The following is a 21,327-nucleotide window of genomic DNA, read 5'->3' as shown; positions in this document are numbered from 1 at the left end:
GAAGACGATGCCGGGAGTGACATGAAGCCCCGAGAAAGGTGGACGCGGGGACGAATGTAAGCCCCGTTTGGAACCTGAGTTTTTCGAAAGTTTGTCTGAAACTTTACTGTAATGCACTGTAGAAGTTTTTGGAAAATTTTTTTAAGATGAAAAACTTTTTTTTTCCTTTTCCTTTTCTTTTTCGCTTTCTTTTTCTCTTTCTTTCCCTCGGACTTTACGTAGCCGGCTGTTGCATCCCCTTTCGCCGTCCACCACTACCAATGACGTAGAAAACATGGCCTTCCAAATCAGAAACTCCCCACTTTACCACGCTGCCCTTTACCAGAAAAGAATCCAATCGCCGCAGCCGCCACCACCACCACCAGTCTTCCTCCAAATCCAGTACCTCAGGGCCCAGAGGTATTCTACCTCTTCCTCGTCGAAAACCCATGTCCCCAACAACCTTAAGCATCAGCAATATGATTACTCTTTGCTCCCTTTTGAATTAGTGCAGAAAATTGCCGCGTATTTCTCGCTGTCCAATTTATGGGCTGCGTCGCTAGTTTGCCACGCTTGGAGGGATGCCTTCCAGCCCTTGAGGGAAGCTATGGTGTTTCTGAGGTGGGGTAAGCGGTATAAGCATGGGCGAGGTGGGTTGAGGCCGAACGTTGATAAGAAAGATCGGAGAAAGAAAGATGCAGAAACCGGAATCCTGTCTCTTGAAGAGAGGTGCAGAAGTTGTAGATCGGTCAAAAGGGAGGGGGAGAGGGAGAGGGAGAAAGGGGAAAAAAAGGAAGGTCGGCGCCGGAATAGATGACCAGCACCGGAACCGGTGGCAGAGGTGGTGGCCGGCGATAAAGGTGCGGTGGATCGGGGTGGGAGGAGAAAGAAGAAGAAAAGAGGAAGTTTTTTGTGTATTAGATATTTTGAAGTGTGTAGGTTAAAAAAATTGATAAGTTTTTTTGGATTCCTGTAATTAAAGTTGTTAAAAAACTAGTAGCTAAAAAACTTGGGTGAAAAACTTGGTTCCAAACAGGCCCTAATTGAGCAAAGTATCAATGACACGTGTCTAACAGTCACTAGTAGTAGAGGTAGGAGTCTTCCGTGGGCCTTGGTATTTGCCTTTTCCTTAAAATGTCAAAATTTCCTGGACTGAAGGGAAGTAAACCAAACAACGTCGTTTCGATTGGACTCCCTCCGTCTCCCTCGGCTCTCGCGGGTTCATCAATCATCATCAGATCCCAGTAGCTGTACTTTGGTGGGCGGGCTGGCTTTGCCTGCTTTTCCAGGTTCCACTTGAATCTTGCGTGCGTTTCTCTCTCTCTCTCTCTCTCTCGCGGAGAGCAAGAAAAGGAAATATATCCCTTGCGTCTTTATTTGGGTCTTTCCATATCTCGGTATATATCTCACTCTCTCCCCATCCTCTGTTTCTCCATCTCTATCACTCACACTCACGCACTCACTCTGGTTGCTCAATGCATATGGCAAGTACGCAAACTTCAAGAATCATCCCCTGTCGCCACACACCATTTCCCCCGGCTTCTGCGGAGAGCCCTGCAAATGGCAAGGGTTGGGCTGTGCTGAGGCAAGTGGGTTTTGCTTCTTTTTATCGACATAACAGAAGCGGAAAACGGTTCTCCGTCTGCGTTAGAAGATCCTATGCTGAACCGAACGGACTCGATGGGCCCGGGTTTACTAAGAAATCTCAAGATGGATCTTCTTCCAGTGCTGTGGAAGATGATCAGAAGGAGGGTCTAGTATTGGGCACCCAGAGGCATGAAGGCCCTGCCTCTCTTGCTGGCTTTCACTTGATTCCTCAGTCCGGTAAATATACACCACCTTGATTTTCTCCTCTCCTGCTTCCTTTTCCTGTATTCTATGCAGTTTGGCATTTTAAAAGCGGGTTACTTCATTTTCCTATCTCTAGCAGTCTGCCAGATGATATTTTAAAGTGCTGCGATTGATTTCGGTTGTGAAATTTCTTTTGTACTGTTGCTGATCTTGCTAATTCGTTGTGTCATTGAAATTCTTTTATAAGTGTGTTTGGATACCCAAAAAAAAAAAAATCAAATATTATTTTGTTTGCATTAGAAACCTTTTTTCTCAATCTATTCTTTTTATCTCACGAACGTGACGCGATATAAAAAATGTTACAGTAGTTATTTAAAATAATATTCTATCCAAATATTACAACTTCGCAAGAACCTGTCTTTCCAATAGACTCGCTGCATTTCATTTATACCGTTATACTAGTCAAGTGTACCCTGGTGCTTCTGAATTTGACGACTATTCAAGCTACCCAGAATTGCATCATGACAACAATAGCGTTATAAATGGTTACAGAGTGCAATTCATATTTTTAGTCCTACCGTTTCCCTTAGTTATGCGGATGTTGTTAAAAAAGTACAAAATCTGCATAAAGTCTTTGGAGCAATTTTTAAAGCTGAAGAACTGTTCAAGTTTAAGCTTTGACCAGCAGTTACTCTGTTGAACTTGATCTACAGGTGATGCAAAGGTCACGGACTCGTATACAAAGGTTCCTAGTGGTCAAGAGCATGCAACTCCAGATACAGAAGAAAATATTTTGGCCAGAATAACCTTCAATATTATCTTTGTTGCGGCGGAGGTTGCTCCATATTCCAAGACAGGGGGTTTAGGAGATGTTTGTGGTTCTTTGCCTATAGCTTTAGCTGCCCGTGGGCACCGCGTAATGGTTGTCTCTCCTAGATACTTGGACGGAGGCCCTTCAGATAAAAGATTTGCTAATGCAGTTGAAGTTGGTTGCCCAACCAAAATTTATTGCTTTGGTGGTGTACAAGAAGTTTCTTTTTACCATGAATACAGGGGAGGGGTTGACTGGGTAAGGAAACATAACATGCTATATTTTTAGCTTTTTATTTTTTCATTCCTTTTGTTTTAGTAGCGTCTGATTCAATTGTAGCACTGTGGTTTACCTTAAGTATTGTGAGGGAAAAATTTTACCCTACTTGATGATGATCTCAACAGTTATGGGATCTTGCTTCTTTTGCTAGGTATTTGTGGACCATCCCTCATATCACAGACCTGGAACGCCATATGGTGATGTATTTGGTTCTTTTGGTGATAATCAGGTGTGTGGTTGTTTCCTGTTATTGCTAAGATAGATGAAGCTATTGGCAACAATATCCGCTGACAATGATAAGTGTTGATTTCCCTCCCTTTTTTGGTTGAGCAGTTTCGTTTCACTTTGCTTTGTCACGCAGCATGTGAAGCTCCATTAGTGCTTCCATTAGGAGGGTTCACTTACGGAGAGAAATGCCTGTTCCTTGCTAATGATTGGCATGCTGGCCTGGTTCCCGTGTATGTCACCTATTAATCCCTTTTAGGTCTCGTTGGTATAAACCTTCATCCTTGTTTTTACATGGCAATAGTACTTAATAAAACCTTCATTTATGGTTAGGCTTCTCGCAGCCAAGTATCGTCCTTATGGTGTCTATAAGGATGCTCGGAGTATAATCGTGATTCATAACCTTGCACATCAGGTGCCTTTTTATTTCTCCACTCATCCATGCTTATTTACTTCCTTCTCCAAGTTACTTGGCCTTTTTATTTTGGAAATCATGCTATCGGCTGTATAATTGTCTGAAAATAGCTGGAAATGAAGATCACTTGAGGGTTAATGAATTTTCCTTCTGTTACACTTCCAATCTGCAGCTCTTTGTGTGTAGCTACCTTGTCAAGTCATGAACCGTTAGTGAGAAATTAAGGCCTTGTTTAAGGATCATATTTAAGTATAAGCTTCTCCTTTTGCATTCAAAAGATTTGCAATTATAAGTGCTGTCATGTATAGCCATGACTTTGGTTCCATGTCCAATCCAATCTTTGCTGGCAGTTCTTTGAACCAATCTGTCACTAGATATGTAGTGTTACTAGATTGCAGTGACTAATAGGCCTCCAATGACCACCTAATTTCATTGGAATTAATTAGACAACAGGTAAAGATGGGTTAATGATCATTAAAATCTTCTAAAAATGCTTTGGATCATGAGTTCTGATGCAATTAGTAACTGAAGCTGCTTTGTTATGCTTGCAAGGGAGTGGAGCCCGCAATAACTTACGACAATCTGGGATTGCCTCCAGATTGGTATGGGGCAGTGGGATGGGTTTTTCCAACTTGGGCAAGGACACATGCTTTAGACACAGGCGAAGCTGTGAATGTCTTGAAAGGTGCAATTGTAACTGCAGACAGAATACTGACAGTCAGCCAGGTCTGATGTCTTGGAACTTAGTTTTATTTACATGATTATGCATTATTAAGTATCATGGATTTAATTGGGTAGTTTATGAAAATAATTTGCTGCTATGTGGAGCCTGTAATAAGAAGCTTTGTTACTTTGTAACTGATTCAGCCTGTAAAAGTATCTTCTTTTATCCCAGTTTCGTACAAGTATTTATTGGGAGAACAATATCAAAATGCATTTTTTTGTTTTAACCTAATTATTCTTTTTCGTTTATGGCAGGGTTATTCTCGGGAAATTACTACTCATGAAGGTGGATATGGGCTACATGAGCTTCTGAGTAGCAGAAAGACGGTTCTCAATGGTATGTCTTATACTGGTTATTTCTTAGGTACAGACTTCTGATATGTGAGAATAGGTAGCTTTTACCTGAGGTACCTTTATGATGTAGTAAGCTTCTTCTGAAGGGTACAGATTGAGTTTGAGGGTCCTGCAGATTATTGTTTCTCTTACACTTAATTTATCTTTTTTTTTTTTTTTTTTTGCATTAATTGGTATTACCAAGCTTGTAAGTGCTTAAAAGATTTTTTATGCTTGTGCAGGAATAACAAATGGCATTGATGTCAATGATTGGGATCCCTCTTCTGATCCTCATATTTCTTCCCATTACTCCTTGATTGACCTTTCTGGAAAGGTACTGTTGCTTCATTATCAGAGCAGGTCACTTAAATTGGATTGATAACCTTACGTCAGAAAGTGGACTTGTATGAATGAAGACATCTCTATCTGCTTCAGAAATAGTAATTATTTGACACATTAAGGGCCCTTGGGTGGTAAGGATAAACTAAAGATGAAAAAGGTGAAGGGAAAGAAAATAAAAGACCGATTGTTTGCGTCAAGTTATGGACCTGCTTCTCTGGTTGTTTTTATCTCCATGTTAGTGGTAATTTGCAGGTTCTGTGCAAGATTGCGTTGCAGAAGGAATTAGGTCTTCCAGTTCGATCTGATTGTCCTCTGGTGAGAATACACTCATTCTAGTTATTTACTGGATTATTCCTCTTTTGCATTGATTATAAGTTCAATTCGATTCAGATAGGGTTTATAGGTAGATTGGACTTCCAGAAAGGTATTGACATGTTACTGTCTGCCACCCCAGAACTTTTGCAAGATGATGTCCAGCTTGTAAGCTCTCTCTCTCTCTCTCGATTGAAACTGTATTGCACATGCACCATGTGCCATATCGGATGTGATGTCCTTGCTCGTATATTGCTCTTCTCCGTTTTGTGGGGATATATGAGGCAACTCAGGCAGTATTATCTTTCTCCTTCACTTTACACACTGATGTCAATACACATTGTATTTCTTGGCCATTGTTGGGTGCTTTTGGGCCTCCCCACCTGGAAAGCTTGCTCAAGATTCCACAACCAATGTAAATAACCCCAACTATCTCCCCTCAAAGATTGGGCCTGAGGCTTGATTTGACCATCAACTTGATTAGCCAAATTATTGTTAGGCAGAGTTGTTCTAACTGGGGGTTCTTACACCAACTTTGGGTGTTATTGGGCCTTTGCACCCCAAATGCTAGCTTAAGAGGTGAGGTTTCTTCTTCACACTTATAAACCAGCAACCAGCCCGTTCCACAACTGGTGTTGGATAATCCGAACAGTCGAGATTATGGACTATTTGGTATTTAGTTGGTTTTAGGATGCCTCATTTAGAAGTTAATGCCAGTTCTAGTGTTGCCATGTTTCATCTTGAGGTTGTGTTTTATCTTGGCTAGAGGTTCTTATTCAATTGAGATGTGAAACTATTCTATGATGCTCTAACAGGATGTATAGGTAGACATTTTACTCTGTTTGATCATTGGCCTTCTTTATATCTGCATATAGTGTAGTCATGGAACCAGTTGACTTTTTAAGTGTTATTCAGTTAGCTTCATATAAATGAGGTATGATAAATAGAAAAAATTTGGCGCTCTATATTTACTGGAGTGGTTGTAAGTTGATATACGATTTCTGTGGAGGGATGATGGTGCTGCAGTATGCCCTACTTAAATTGAGGACCTTTGTTTTCTCTTTTGTATTTCTTGACATAAATCCCGAACCCTGTCTTTTTCAAGAAAAAATGTACGTTAATCCAATGTTTGTCAGGTAATGCTTGGATCTGGGGAGAGACAATATGAAGATTGGATGCGGCACCTGGAGTCACTATATCCAGACAAATATAGGGGTTGGGTTGGATTTAATGTTCCTATTTCACATAGAATAACTGCAGGGTAATTGAGCAAGAATTGACCTTCTGAGATTTATTGTTAAGAAGCAATTTTTATGAAGTTCACTTCTTATCGCTGTGCAATTGGCAGTTGTGACATACTAACAATGCCTTCAAGATTTGAACCATGTGGTTTGAACCAGTTGTATGCAATGAGATATGGCACCGTGCCTGTTGTTCACAGAACTGGAGGTCTTAGGGTGAGTGGAGACTTGAAATTGCAAATCTTCTAATAACACAATATTATGCATTACATGTGCTGTTTACGATCTTTTTCTTTCAGGACACAGTAGAGAACTACAATCCATATGCTCAAGAAGGAACAGGAGAGGGAACTGGGTATGGACTTTTAATCAAATTTTTTTTGGTAAACAAGAAGCCATCTCTATAGCTGAAACACTGTTGCTACTAAGACAGTATATGCATCTCCTTGGGATCTGGTGCCTCGATACAAGATATCCAAATTGATGATACTTGTATGGTTGTAAAATCAGATAGCAAGATACTACAAAATTACTGTGTTTGCTCGGTTAAGGTGAAGTTGCACTTTTATTAAAACAATTATAGAAGGATATTGGCCATAAGGTTCTTAATTTGACTAAAATAAACCTCTAGCCACTGCCTTCGGAGAATAAAAGACAACTGAGCAGTGATGTGCTTTTGAGGCCATAGAATGCAATTCGTAATCGTATATACTAGTTTTCTTGAATACTTTCATATTTTGAAGGACACAGAGAGGTGGATCCCCTTTTGCTTTTGCTTTTCCTTCTTTGGTCTGCAGTCAGATGCTATCTTTTTCTCCCTTGGTCTTGTATATGCTTTCAAAAGGTGCTGAATATGAAATGTCTAACAGGTGGACTTTTTCCCCTCTATCAAGAGAAAATCTGATTGCTGTAAGTTCTCTCAATGTATATATGCCCGTATTTTCATAATTCGTCTGTTACTTTTCACATGTAGGGTATGGTTATCCTTTCTTAGTCTACCTGATAGGGGCATTGAATGCTAACATAATTGGTGAATTATCTTCACAAGTTGGTATTTGATGATGTCTGCAGGCACTAAGAATAGCTGTTGGGACTTACAGAGACCACAAGTCATCTTGGGAGGGTTTGATGAAGAGAGGAATGGAGAGGGACTACTCTTGGAACAACGCAGCAGTTCAATATGAACAAGTCTTTGACTGGGCCTTCCTGGATCCTCCTTATGTCAAGTGAGTGAGTTAAGGAGAGAGGAAGGCAATCAGCATCTATAGGCAAAAGAAATTTCCTGATTTTGGAATACACCCAAAATTTGTTACCACGAATTACTGCATTTTTGCTAGAGCGTTGTATAATTATTATACAGTCATGACCTCGGGAACAAATCATAGATTTCTTTTTAACTTGCACTGCATCAATTAACAAAATCAAGTCAGGAGAGTTGTCCCTCTGGGATTTTTCTATAAAGCATGCAATCGATGGTAAAATCATCGACCCACCAGGAGATACTTGAGTAGTCTCTGTAATTGTGCAGATAAAATGGCTAACTTCTTGTAGTATTGAACGAAGGTCCAAAGTTAACAGAAATGATGCCACAGCAGCACACCAACTCCGATAGGGTGACCATATTAATCCAGACATTGGTGGTTCCTTTTGCATGACATGATGAGTAGCTGAATCAACTGTCATGTTTTTGCTAGAAGAAATTTTGAGAAAGCAACAGAAGCTTTGGTACCTCGTAGGATTTGGGTAGTAGATTTTTTTTTTTTTAAGACGATAATTGTTGTATAATCTATTTTATTCTATACTAGAGAAAGGGGGCGGAGCTAAAGAGGACCAAGAGTTTTGGAGGGGACTGAACCATCATCGGATTAGACGGATATACTACATACTCGTTCGAATTTTTTTAATAGAGTTACTTAATGTGGCAATTAGTAGGAGGCAATGTTTGAACTTTTGACCTTCCACCTCATCCTCATCGAGCTTTAATGATTTGGGTAGCAGATGAGAAGAAGCAAAAGAGGCAATTTCCATGTCCAATTCCAGTTGGATCAGGGTAAGAGCCAGAGAGGCAGTCGGTTTGGAGTGGGTAGCGTCAACTTACGTGGGATGCTGTTTCCGTGTGCTTCAGAGTCCCACATCGCCAGCAGTTAAAAGGAGAGCTACGTGAGGAGGTAGTATAAAAGCGAAGCGAGGCAGTCTTTTATAAGCATCTTTGCGCTTGGGGCAATGACGCAGCTCATGAGGTTCTAACCGAGGCGCGTCTATTGCTGGTTGAAAACTATTTCCAAACCCCCTCTTTGGCCTGGGTTCGGCCTAGGCCATCGAGAATTTCTGGAAGGGCTCCCTTCTGGGTAAAGCCCTACAATTCTTAGTTTAATGATTGTGAAATGGTGATTGTATGTTGAGGCTTTTATTCGTACGATCTAGCAATCAGAACGAAAATAAAATAAAAGATGCATGGAGAAATAGGGTCAAATAAAACCTATTCCCTTATCATATATTTGTTTCTGGGGATAATTTCATAAACCTCTCCTAAGGTTTTATGAAATATCACATGGTTTCCGAGGTTTTCAAAATCTTACTTAGTATCCTTGAATTTTTCAAAATTATTTAGTACCCTTGAATTGACATTTTGGTAATATTGGAAGTTTTTCTAACCAAAAGTAATATTAAAGATTTTGGTAATATTGAAAGTTTTTCTAACCAAAAGTAATATTAAAGATTTTGGTAATATTGGAAGTTCTTCTAACCAAAAGTAATATTAAAGAATTCATGTTTGAGGAGAGAGGTTATTTTAGTGTCTTTAATACATTAGGCTATAAAAAATGAATATTTTACAAACTAATAAAAAAAATATTAAATTTGAACTATCTTAAAAGTGAGGAGATGAAAATTGGTAAAATTTTATATTACAATCAATAGTCACTTTTACAGTAGGAAGAGATAGTAAAAGCAAATACTATTTTTTAAACCATTTCTACAAATATGAACTCTTTATAGCGTTGAAGGTAATTAGCAAGTAAAATCATACATTTGAACAAAAAAAAACTTAGTAATAGATGAAATTCAACTTCAATATCATATAAAAAATTTATTCAAAATATACAGATTTTTTTTATAGGTGTGAAATATGAAAATTTTATTATAGAAAAAAGTCAAAATTTGAAAACCTGTCGGAGTTTCAATTACTTTATTTCTCTTGCGCTCTGCATGAATAGGAATAAATAAATAAATAAAGTTATGAAACACCAAAAAAGGAAAACAATAAAAGAACCTGCAGCTATTCTTTTCCAAATGTATTGAATATTTCATTGATTAAATCCTATATTTTATTGACATTTGCAATTCAATTATACATACATATATATATAAAAATAAAAAGAACCTGCAGCTATTCTTCTCCAAATACATTGAATATTTCATTGATTAAATCCTATATTTCATTGGCATTTGCAAAATTCAATTATATATATATATGTATGTATGTATGCATGTATGTATATATGTTTGTATAGACATTGTTAAAGAAAAGTAAGAAATTTAGAAAAAGAAAAATAAGTTTATAAAATTTAAATATGAGGGTATTATTGACAAGTCATCACCTTTGATATTAGTATATGACCCTACTATCACTTCAAGGGTGCTAAGTGAGATTTTGAAAAGTTTAGGGGAGCTAGGTGATATTTCATGAAACCTCAAGGGAGGTTTCTGAAATTATCCCTTGTTTCTTTTTTGGTGTCTCTCTTCTTTTTCATTCAAGTTTAGTTTTTTTAAAATTTTCAATATTCTAAGCAGATAAAAAGTATTTCTCTAAACAAAAAAATTAGGATGTTCATTGTGTAATTTACAAAATTGAAGAAATAGTTGTTGAGATATGCCAATTTTTGTTATATATTTTATTAGATTGTGTTTGGTATTAGAATAATTTAGTTAGTAATTGAATAAGTCTTAGATTCTATTTGATAATTCAATTCAACACTTAAACTTAATGAATTCAAATCTTAACATATTTAGATGCATTTGATAACAAAAAAATAAACATTTGAATTAATTAATTAACACTAAATTTCTATGGTAAAATTTGCTCCCAAAATTAAGTGATAACTATTCACTTATCATTGCACTTATCATTGAATGTGATATGCATTTAAATATATTAAATTTAATACTAAATAATTCAATAATTTATTGGATTCATACTTCAGATTTCAAATTTAAATTTTCAAACTTTAATTTTATCAAAACGCATCCCTATAGTTAGCATATTTGTTAACCAAAGATTGTGTTGGTTTGTTAACAACACAATCTTTGTAAATCATTTTTTGGCAATACTAGCTAAACTATTGTTTCTTAGTTTATGCCCTAAAAATAAAAACTATACATATTCTTGACAAATTGATTTCATCTATTCTCCAATTTAAAAAATTAAGAAAATAATTTTATTCTATTTCCTTATAATTACACAATTCAAAGTCAAATATTTATTTTTACAATCACACATTCACACGTATTCCTCAAATGAATTTTTGCTCATTATGATTGTCTTTATTTTATTTTTTAAACTATTCAATTATTAGTGTATTCATGTGAAACTTTATCACCATGAATTAGAATGGTCAAAATCAAATCACATATTAAACTTAAATGTTAAAAGGAAGTAGAAAATATAAAAATAAAAATCTAGCATAATAAATGAGGGTCTTTTTGTCTCATGAGAGGGTTAAGTGACAAAAAATAAAGGTTATGGAGAAAAGTGAGAATCAGGATATACTTTGGGAGGATAAATTGTAATTAACCAAAAAAAAAGGTCATATCCTTTTCTTGGTTATGTACCCAACAAACAAGGCAAAAGATATTTTCATTTAAATTTGTTTGGAAAGAGTATTATTTAAAATACTCCCCCTGTCCCACTTTGATAGTCATGTATTTCTTTTTCATCTGTCCCAAATTGCAGTCCACTTTCCAATTAAAGAATGTAGTTGTATTTTAATTTTTCTAAAATACCCTTATTCAATGTAAGTAGTTGTTACTATAAACCTACCCCATTTAATGAGAGTTGATTCTTTTTTTACCATCAATTCAAGTTCTCACAAAGTTGTATCATATTTAATGTGAGGGTATTTTAGGAAAATAGCAATCTAAATTTACTTTTCCAACAAAGTTAACTATTTTTTCTTAAACTGTGTGAAAAAAGAAACAGGACTATCAAAGTGGGACGGAGGGAGTATTATTTGGAATAATTACTGTAGCATTTTTTATGATGTAATGTATGTGAGATAAAAAGGTGTTTGAGAATATAAAAAGGTGGGTTGGGAAATGTGTTTATGATGCAAACGAAATAATATTTGGGATAATTTCACTATCCAAACACTCATAATTTTTGGTAAAATGCCATGATTATCTCAAAATGTGATTATATTTAATTTAACTAGAAAAAGGAAAATTTGATATATTATCAAAAAAATTATATGAAATTAAAATTTGAATTTTCACAATATCACTAGCCAACAAACAGACAAGACAATAACATGGATTTTTTGTTATGAATGAATTAAAGTAGTTAAAGCGCCACGTAGTGACAATAAATCGGGTGAACTTGGTTAAAGAAATGGAAGTGCTATCTATCATTCGGGTGAACTTGGTTAAAAATGTAAATTTGATGGAAAGAAAATAGCAGAAAATTATTAGAGACTTTCCAAGATTCTAGGCCTAGTCTTCCAAGTTCCAGCCTTGAAAATTGAGAGAAGGGCTGGGGGAAGGGAAGGGAAAGAAGGTAGGAAGGATGGAAGCATCTTCCTCCACTCCTGATCTCTTTTGCATTCTTTGATGATGCAAAAACAGCAGCTGGTTTAAGTGAGGTGGTTCTTACTTCTTCTCCAATCTCTTTTCCGATAGCTTAATACAGCTTATCCGTCTAGAGAATAACCCCTCCCCCTCCATTCTCCTCCCTTGTCCCTCCAAACCCTAACATTTTTTTTTTTCAAAATATCCCTCTATCTAATCTCCTTTGTTGTTGTCATCAATCTCTGTAACTATTTCTATTTCGCATCTTCCAATTCACCGCCCCACGTTAGCCCTCATTGGTTAAAGTGATCTGATTGGTTGACCTTTACGTGTATTATAGAAAAAGCCTTTTTATTTTCGTTTTCTTAACCTTGACTTTTTCTCTATTATTTTCTTTTTTTTTCGGATGAATACCGATCTGGGTTCGAGTCGCTTTGATGTTATTCGGAGACTATGATGATTTCGGATCCAAATCTGGTATATTACGCTTGCGTTGCAAAAGGCACCACAATTCTTGCTGAGTTCAATTCAAAGGATGCTGATCTTGGTTCCTTAGCGATCAAATGCCTTGAAAAAACGCCACCTTTGCATTCTGTTTTCACCCATACGGTCCGCAACAGGACCTACACATTCTTTATTGAAGATCCTTTTGCTTATTTTGCCATATTTGATGAAAATCTTGAGAACTCCGAAGGGTTGGCTTTTCTGAAGAGTGTCAAGGACGCCTTCAATGAGGTTGCTGGAAGCAGTTCTGCTAAGAAAAGGTTGCAGAAGTTGTCTTCTCACTGTTTTCAGGGCGAATTTAGCCCTGTTTTTCATCATCTGTTGACCGCAGATGCAGATATGGGGGGGATCCATTCTCCTAATTCAGGGTTGAAACTTAGTCTTGGCTGGAACGGAAGCATGGATTCCTCCAGAGGAGGGCCCGTTGGGAGGCCGTTGTTGGGCACTGCCAAGAGCTTGATGAAGAAAAAGAAGAAGTTTTGGTTAGGTGATTGTATGGGTGGCTCTGCTGCAAATGCCAAAGATGCCTCTCCGGATGAGGGGGCAGCAGCTGGATTGAGCAGGGAGTTTACAGTGGTGATGCACAAGAATGGACTGCATTCTGGGGAATTGGGACAACAGAAGGCTAAGGTAGTCTGGAAAAAGCATGTTTGGGTGGTGTTGTCAATGGACTTGATCATTTGTACTATCTTGTTTGTTGTATGGTTGTGCATTTGTGGGGGTTTCAAATGCGTTGATGCGTGAAAATGGAATCTTCATTTGGAAGCAATCCTGATTATGAATTGGATGTTTTTTCATCTATATTGATGTTCCCATCTGTCTTGATTGCTTTACTACGAAGTGGACGAAGGAATTTGGGCTTCAATAAAAGCGGATCAAGGAACTTTTTAGCCGAGATGTTTGGCAGACTATTTTGGCAGAGTCAGCTGTAATTATAATCTCTGTCTCTTGTTGCTGTGGTTCAAATGTTCAAGCTCAAGCTCAAGCTGGTATTGCATTTGGATTTCTTTTTTGAAATTCATAAACTCTTTAATTTTTATCTGTCTTTAGTATGCAGATATGAATCCGTATATTCTCTTGTGCATGTTGTAATGTGTATGTGCCTATACTTGAGATACTTGCATGGTACAAATGTAGTTTTCTTTATGGACGTCTTCGCATTTGTGCATTAGATTGCGGTATGGTTGCTTGTAATGAAATCTATACATCATTTCCTGTATGGACTTGAATCAGAAAGCCACAAGTTTGTTAAATGACAATGACAAGCAAGAAGTTCTCAGATGAGAATCGACGTGTCGGCTCTGTTTGGATCTCCTGTTTTTGGAATGTTTTTCAAAAACTAGTTTTTCAAATACAATAAAAGTTACAACAAAGTACTCTAAAAAATAATTTTAAATTATTTTAAAATTTTACCAAATATCTCATAATAAAGTGCCAATAAAAAATATTTCAAAATATTTTTTAAAAATATTTCAAAATATACTCTAAAAACTCTGCTACAGCAAAGTTTTTCAAAAACATTCCCAAAAACAGCTAATCCAAACGGACAACGCTGTGAAAGCATGTCCTATATACCAATCAGAAACTGCTTTCACTATATCAAGAACATTTGCGTTTCAGAAGTGTGAATATTTTCTGCAATACTGTGGTATTCTATTTTTAGAACCAGGATTAGTCAGAATCAGTGTCCCTTAACTGAATCTATGCTTAACTAATATATTTGTTGAAGTTTCTTTTGAATCTGATTGACGATGCCATTGTGGTTTCAGAAATACCAAACATTTGATTTGATGGAATCAAGAGAAAAGATAGGAATAGGAGGAATCGGGTATTTGTGTTCGGATTAATGCTGATGGTGGAAAAGGGTAGGAGATGGAGGAAAGGTGCTTAACAATTAGTAGTAGTTTCTGTTCTCTTCTTTCCTTATAATCTGCTTTCCAACAATATGTATTGGCTTTCCTTTGTTTCGTTCCATATCAAATCCAAAAGTGAGTTGATAGTCATTTTTCTCAAAATTGTGTTGTGTTGATAACAAATAAACTTCGTCTTGCTCTTTCCAGACCCAATTCAGTATTTAACTTAATCTCTAAATATGACTGAAGATCAAGCTTGTTAGGCGTTTCAGAATGCAAATGTTTGGATTGTTGTAACCAAACGGGTAAATGAAAAAATGAACAAAGGTTTGTCAAACAAGTCAAAAAACAGATATTCTTGACTACTACAGTAAAATTTTTAACACTGCTATAGTAAAATTTTTTAAAAATACCCTCAAACAGAGTTGGCCGGTTTCGTTTGGATTAGCTGTTTTTGGGAATATTTTTAAAAATTTTATTATAGCAGAGTTTTTAGAATATATTTTAGGATATTTTTAGAAAATATTTTGAAATATTTAAGAGTAGTAGTGTTTTTAAAATATATTTTGAAATATTTTTTAAATATTAAAAAAAATGTAGACTATTTTTTAGAGTACCTTTTAGAGTACTTTTTAAAAATTTTTATACTATTTAAAAAACTAGTTTTTGAAAAATTGAAGGATCCAAACAGACATATTTTCATGGAAAAAATTAACGTCATAATATGGACTGCCAGCCCCCGAGTGTGCATAGCAACAACCTACAAGGGCATGGCATCCACATTACTTATAAGCTACCGTAAACAAACCAGAAGGAAGAAACAAGAAAGCCTGCGGATCATATGAAGGGTATGCTATTATTTTAGATTTAATCAATTTGATAAATTACACCTAAAGGTTCACACCAAACTAGTGCTAAAGTGAAATCTTATACTTCATTTTTCACAAGAATCTTTTACAAAATTCCCAACGAATACTCTAATAGCATCAACAACAAAGAAACAGACTGAAGCAACAGACTAAGGACGGTTAACAAATACGTAGGCAGTAGATGGAAATTTAGAGAAGACTGAGACACGATAATCAAGTAGCAATAGCAAAGAATCAAGAAAGCCTACCGTGAACTGACGCCGACTCCAAACCTACAACTCGTTAAAACGAGCTACAGTCCCATCCTGCCTTTGGAACTAATATAAAAAGTACTCCTAGTTAAAATCCAACCATCGCACAGATATCTCCTACGATCCAAAATATTCCATAAAAAGACTTAAAAACTATAGAAAAACCAAATTAGAATAACTTCAAGATGAAAATGTGTTCCAGTGCCAGGACTTCTAACCCTTGGAGATTAGCTGTTGGCTGCATCAGGGATGATGTAAAATCTCACTCTGTACAAGGTGACAACACATTTCATAAAAATCATCAAAAAAGAGGCAAGAAATTAGAATGGAATTGAACAATTGCAAGAACTCAAGAGAAGCCAACCGAGACTTATGCATTGATCTTTAAAATACAGGACACTACTGTTACAAAAATCTCCATCAACATGTAAATAATCTCATTGTTATATACAAGAGAATGAATTCAAATTGATGAACAAAATTATTACAGATGTTCAATTGGTGTCAAGACTTGCCTAAAAAAGTAGCTTATTGGTAAACAAAGAAAACAGGGACAGCCATAAAACCACCTTATATTAACCGCAAGGGGTTAGCTTCTTGTTGCCAGCACCACGTGGGTTATCATCTTTCCAGTCATCCCACTGCCTTGCCTTTTCTTGAGCTGCATCATCGTCCTCCTCCTCATCTTCACCAGGTCTTAACTTGTCCTTATACCATGATGAATTGGCTTCTTCCATAAGCTTCGCATTTCTCTCCTGCCATTTGTTCATGATCTCCATCTCCTTTAGCCCAGCTTCCTCGATGCTCATGGTTGGCAGCCTATATGAAAAAAAAAAAAAAGCGACACATTATGATTAGCATTTTATTTCCTTTGAGCTTCCTGATGTACTTTTAATACTGGGCATACAACCCTTCATTTCATTTAGTTGCACAATAAAATTTTACCTGTAATGAGGCTGGAAAACTTGTGCAGCAAGCCTTTCCCGCTCACTTGTTGGGTTTTTGGCAACAAGACTTGCTGGTCCAAATATCATTGGCTGATGTTTGTGCTCATGGGCATCTGAAACCCTCTTTCTTCCTTCGATAACATCCTGAGCAAAAGTAGCACATGTGATGGGGGCAGCTGGTTTTGTGAATCTAGCCCGAGAAGCTGCATCACGATGCCAAGCCTCAGCTTTCTTAGCGCGTTCATCAAGAATAGCTGGTGAAACTTCCCCGTCCCCTTCCTATAAAAATCACAAAGCAGGCTTCAAAATGGAGCATTCAACAAGGGAAATTTCTAAAGAACACGTTACCAACACACTGAAAAAATAAAACTGAGAAGAACAATTAACAGATAAGCCTTTTAAGGAAAACAAAAGATCCAAAGAAACAAAAGCAACCAAAGAAGAAGAAATAAGATACAGAAGTAAATAACATCTTAAGCTCCTGTAGTTTTATGAATTGCCATTTATCTGGCAATCATTTGAAGTCATCACCCCCTATTGATTGAAAGAATTAGCATATGCCAATCCACCACTCCCCCAATTAAGTCCACAAGCAACACAAAAGGACCATGTGAGGAATCATTCTAAAAGAGGTGACGACCCTCATTACTGCCAAGTGTGCATCTGCTACTTTTTTATGACTTATGATGGGCGATTAGACACATTATACATAATGTGGAACTAATTAATGCTTTATCATAACCTAGTACAAAATTGATCTTTATCATGTCATAACTAAGGAAATGTTGCTGAGGGGGGGCACATATCCCCAGACAAGGAGGTGTTTGAGCACATTGCTGATACGAATATGATTGTTATCCAAGAAAAAGAACAATCACACACCATACTTAATAACATCAAATACCCAAGATGCAAATATGTGATCTCAGAATGAGCGTCCCCATTCAAATATGATTGAGGGACATCTCAAAATTAAAGTATTCAGACAAGAAGTGTGAAAATTATGTTCCAGATATTTCCTAAAGAAGAAAACATTAATACCTGTAACTTCTTCTCGTTAATGGCAGATAGCATTTCTTCCTCCTTCTTAAGCATTTCCAGCAGATCAAAAGCCTATTATAAAATTATAAAAGATATCAAAGAGATGGAAACTGATCATACAAAAATTCTGAGGCTACTAAACCACCAACCAACCTTGCAGAGGGCCAATGAGATGGTAGTAAGCCAAGCCTGCAAAAAGGACCTTAAGGTTTAAAATAGGGGAAGCCAAAACATTAAACAAGGAATTGAATTTACTTAAAAAATTTGCAACACAATTTAAAGACAAACTACAAAGGGGGAAGGAAAAATCCTGTTTCATCCGAGACAAAAAGTAAACACTCCACGACAAGTGTCCAGATTGAGTAAGAAAAAAAGAGAGTAGCTTACCAAAAAGTGCAAAACCAATGTTTTACAGAAAATAATTCTACACACGAAGCCTAAACTTAAGGCAACTGAAACAATATACATCCACAGTTTCCTCTTGGTATGCTAGTTGACATCATGTTGGCCATTTACTTGGTCTATTCCATCTGATGAATATTTACAAATAAAATCAAGTGGAAGGCAACATCACAGATTGCTTATTTAAGTGCAAGATGAGAAGCCATAAATCCTGCAGACTCAGAGTTCCTTCGTCACCTTCCCCCAGCCCAAGCCCCTCCTCATCCCCCAGTCCTAAAAGGAGGGAAGGAAAGAGGAAGGGTGAAACGAAAAATAGTTGGAAGACGAAAAAATCATTAAAGAAAAAAAAAAAGCTAACCTCCCTCTCCTCTTCTCCATCATCATCCAGCAAATCTTCTTCCCTTGTCTCAACAGGAGTGGATATTGCTGCTGCTCTAGTTGACCGCCCTCGCCTTTCCTTTCGCTCCTTTATTTCAAGCAGTTTTGCCTCAGCAGCTTTCTGCCGTCTAAAACGAGCAACCTGAAATTACAAATCACATTAAGTTTATAACTTTATAACTTTATATAGGACAAAAGCATACAAAAGAAGGCCATTAAGTTACTAAATTTATATTCAGCAGTACCACTGTTCTATGGTTAAATAGCAAACCAAGAACTACCTTTTTTGCCCTAAGGTCAGCAAAAGAATTAGCACCCCCTGAAGAGGACATTTGTAACTCTTCTTCAGGCACAAGCTCCATGGCTTCACAGAACGAAATAAATTCCTGGCAAAATGGTTCAACAGGAGTTATAAAAATTTCAAAGTGGCAACCTTTTCATGGAAAAAGAACTAGCAACAATAAAGGACTACGATATTGAAGCACGTAATTTTAGCAACAAATAGTGGGGTGTTCTCTACCTTTAGCTTAGCTTGAGAAACCTTGAGAACCTGTATCCTGTCATCTTGCGCAACTTTTTCTGTCAACTCACCAAGATAGAACAGCACCTGTCCCAGTTTATCATAAGCATAACATATCTCAGGCCCAATACAGCATCCAACTAGGAATATATCATCAGAGGAGACTGAAAACCTTCAGGCTTCTCCAAATTAAAGAAGCAATACTAAAATCACAGGAACGCAATATTTGAAGCCAGGTTTAATTTCTAGTATAAGACTGCAAGAAACAATCACATAAAGGTATCAAACAAAGGAATCCCCCATACAAGTTATGCATCTGTTGAGCATGGCCAAGTTCCTTTCTCATTAGGAATTGATAACACATCATTCACTTCAACTCCTTGATTCAAGTAGGAAATAGCTTATTGGTACAATTTACGGTTATTATAATGTAATCAGGAAGACAAAACATCGATTTGATTGCAAAATGGAGGGAGAGAAACAACGTAACTTCTTCTTCGGAATACCAGGTCACACAAAGCATTCTACTCAAGAAAATGCTTCTCAAAAAATACTAAACTGCCAGAATAAGAGATTCCATCCATGGCTTACTTCAGATGCTAAAGCTAGCGACGTGAATATTAAAAAAAAAAAGGAACTAAAAAACTCAACAGGACCAGGCAAAACCAATAGACTCACGAGAAGATACTTGAGATTAGTGGTGCTAATGTCATCCTTGGTCTCATTTGTCGAGAAGAGTCCTAATTTACTCATCATTTCCTCGCACTGCGCCAAATTTTCACAACCTTTTTTCAGGGTCTCCTGAAAATCCACAAATTAATATTAGCGTTAATAAAACAATCATATCTGCACACAGCGAAATAAAAAGAAATAAACGCAACATAAACATATGAATCCATAAAAATAATAAATGTTGAAATTATCAAAAAATTCTTACCTGATCAACTGTTGATTCGGAGGCGGCGAGATGAATCTTTCGAGCCTGCTCGAAAAGAGCTGGCAAAGACAACTCCTCCATCTTCATTTCACCCATAGGTGAACTTATTCGATTACCGAAATTCAAAACCCTACGACTCTGCTTTAGTTAGCCTAAAATTTGTATCAATCTGGAATTCGGAAGGGAGAGAAGGAGCTTCTCTTTCTTTTGAAATTCCTTATTTGTGCTTTTCTCGTGTATTCTGATACGAATAGGTTGGGACAGAGGGGAGGATCGCGGCAACTCGTACGCCTAGTGCGTAGGTTAGCGCCGGTTGAAAGAGTTATAGTGTGCAAGAGAGAGAGAGGCGTGGGGGTGGCCGGCACCAGGTGATGAAATAATCGATTTCTGGAAGAGCCTGGATGAGCATAGAATATGTGGACTGTCAAAGCAAATGATTTCGAAGGCCCAAGAGTGTTGCTTTAATTGTGGGCCGTTGTTCAACTATGGGCTGGACGATAGTTCTCCAAAAATTTGTGTGCACGTGCGGATCCAGATTTTTACGGCGAATGAAGAATTCGAAGCAGGACCACCATTATCCAGTGCTGCCGTCAGGACTCAGGAGGGCGGTCCTCCAAAATTTATCAACTTGTGTTTACTAGAAATGAGAAATTAGCTCTTTGGTGGGGTGAGAATTGAAGAACCATTGACCTTTGCACTTGGTAACCAATATGCTATGCGTTTTTCGTTGACTATTTGACTCTTAAAAGTTTCAAAATTTCAAGATATCTAGCAGTGGAGAGACATGTATGGGCTCCTCGGGGTCAGCTCGGCTGGTGAGCCTCGGGGTAATCCTCGGGGTGGCACAGGTTCGAGTCTGGCCTCACATACCGCCTGGGTGTTCTTGGGGGGCGGGGTACTTCAGGCGCAGGAGATTAGTCGGGCCGCCTTCGGGTCTTGACCCGGACACTCCTGTGTTGACAAAAAAAAAAAAAAAAAGAGAGAGACATGTATGGCTTTTTTTTTGGCCCCCTTTTTTTGAGTTCGTTGCACATGTGTGGCTTGATATGTATTTAAACCAATAACGGACAAAAAAACCTTACCCACATAGTATACTTTTGATTGTTCAATTAATGCTTGTTTTAAGGACAGATTATTTGGTTAGCTCTCAACCTATTAAGTCAGTACATTTTTAATCCTCTAATTAATAACTCCTAAAAATGTATCCTTCTAACCCTTTTATACATTTGAGATGTTAAAACAAAAAGAAACTACACCATGCATAATATACAAGCAAAAATCTACTCATAACTAGCTAGATTGATAGAAATCTGAGTTTAGATTTGGAATATACTCGAAAAACACATTCTAAAAGTGTAGTTTCGTTTAAATTTGATAACACTAGAAAAGTGGT

At 37.0% G+C, this 21,327-nt stretch overlaps 3 protein-coding genes and 1 non-coding gene across 6 annotated transcripts; 3 read left to right on the top strand and 1 right to left on the bottom strand.

Moving 5' to 3' along the window:
• The first annotated feature begins 1,287 nt into the window (after positions 1-1,287).
• LOC113759977 (soluble starch synthase 1, chloroplastic/amyloplastic) lies at positions 1,288-7,850 on the top strand. 2 transcript variants are annotated; one of them, XM_027302556.1, is made up of 15 exons: positions 1,288-1,803; positions 2,484-2,839; positions 3,012-3,089; positions 3,194-3,318; positions 3,419-3,500; positions 4,053-4,226; positions 4,479-4,560; positions 4,799-4,890; positions 5,151-5,213; positions 5,289-5,378; positions 6,347-6,471; positions 6,559-6,667; positions 6,751-6,806; positions 7,321-7,360; positions 7,523-7,850. In XM_027302556.1, exons 1-15 carry the CDS (start codon positions 1,455-1,457, stop codon positions 7,679-7,681), a joined length of 1,980 nt encoding a protein of 659 aa, XP_027158357.1. In that variant the 5' UTR covers positions 1,288-1,454; the 3' UTR covers positions 7,682-7,850. The 2 variants fall into 2 exon arrangements, with proteins under 2 accessions (XP_027158357.1, XP_027158358.1); XM_027302557.1 differs by lacking the exon at positions 5,289-5,378.
• An 806-nt stretch (positions 7,851-8,656) lies between these two features.
• LOC113764278 lies at positions 8,657-8,807 on the top strand. Its single transcript, XR_003467558.1, has one exon. It is a non-coding gene; the product is annotated as a U4 spliceosomal RNA (small nuclear RNA).
• Positions 8,808-12,134: 3,327 nt separating this feature from the next.
• On the top strand, positions 12,135-14,017 carry LOC113761403 (phytolongin Phyl2.2). The gene has a single exon (XM_027304372.1). It carries the CDS (start codon positions 12,686-12,688, stop codon positions 13,478-13,480), a length of 795 nt encoding a protein of 264 aa, XP_027160173.1. The 5' UTR covers positions 12,135-12,685; the 3' UTR covers positions 13,481-14,017.
• Positions 14,018-15,498: 1,481 nt separating this feature from the next.
• LOC113762766 (PP2A regulatory subunit TAP46) lies at positions 15,499-20,284 on the bottom strand. 2 transcript variants are annotated; one of them, XM_027306351.1, is made up of 10 exons: positions 19,935-20,284; positions 19,676-19,798; positions 18,998-19,084; positions 18,759-18,863; positions 18,458-18,619; positions 17,851-17,886; positions 17,698-17,769; positions 16,655-16,935; positions 16,279-16,528; positions 15,499-15,976 (listed from the first exon to the last, which is right to left on the bottom strand). In XM_027306351.1, exons 1-9 carry the CDS (start codon positions 20,028-20,030, stop codon positions 16,285-16,287), a joined length of 1,206 nt encoding a protein of 401 aa, XP_027162152.1. In that variant the 5' UTR covers positions 20,031-20,284; the 3' UTR covers positions 15,499-15,976; positions 16,279-16,284. The 2 variants fall into 2 exon arrangements, with proteins under 2 accessions (XP_027162152.1, XP_027162151.1); XM_027306350.1 differs by lacking the exon at positions 15,499-15,976 and having other exon boundaries at positions 16,059-16,528; positions 19,935-20,283.
• Positions 20,285-21,327: the final 1,043 nt, after the last annotated feature.

This window comes from Coffea eugenioides, chromosome 2 (assembly GCF_003713205.1).
Source record: "Coffea eugenioides isolate CCC68of chromosome 2, Ceug_1.0, whole genome shotgun sequence".
NCBI classification, from domain to species: domain Eukaryota; kingdom Viridiplantae; phylum Streptophyta; class Magnoliopsida; order Gentianales; family Rubiaceae; genus Coffea; species Coffea eugenioides.
This window is presented reverse-complemented; position numbering and strand designations above follow the sequence as displayed.

Coding starts and splice junctions, on each gene's coding strand:
- LOC113759977 (XM_027302556.1), top strand. CDS start 1,455: ATGCATATGGCAAGTACGCAAACTTCAAGAATCATCCCCTGTCGCCAC. Junction 1,804..2,483: donor TCACTTGATTCCTCAGTCCG/GTAAATATACAC, acceptor CTTGATCTACAG/GTGATGCAAAGGTCACGGAC. Junction 5,379..6,346: donor TGCAAGATGATGTCCAGCTT/GTAAGCTCTCTC, acceptor AATGTTTGTCAG/GTAATGCTTGGATCTGGGGA.
- LOC113761403 (XM_027304372.1), top strand. CDS start 12,686: ATGATGATTTCGGATCCAAATCTGGTATATTACGCTTGCGTTGCAAAA.
- LOC113762766 (XM_027306351.1), bottom strand. CDS start 20,030: ATGGGTGAAATGAAGATGGAGGAGTTGTCTTTGCCAGCTCTTTTCGAG. Junction 18,864..18,997: donor TTTCTCAAGCTAAGCTAAAG/GTAGAGAACACC, acceptor CCATTTTGCCAG/GAATTTATTTCGTTCTGTGA. Junction 18,620..18,758: donor CTGACCTTAGGGCAAAAAAG/GTAGTTCTTGGT, acceptor TTGTAATTTCAG/GTTGCTCGTTTTAGACGGCA.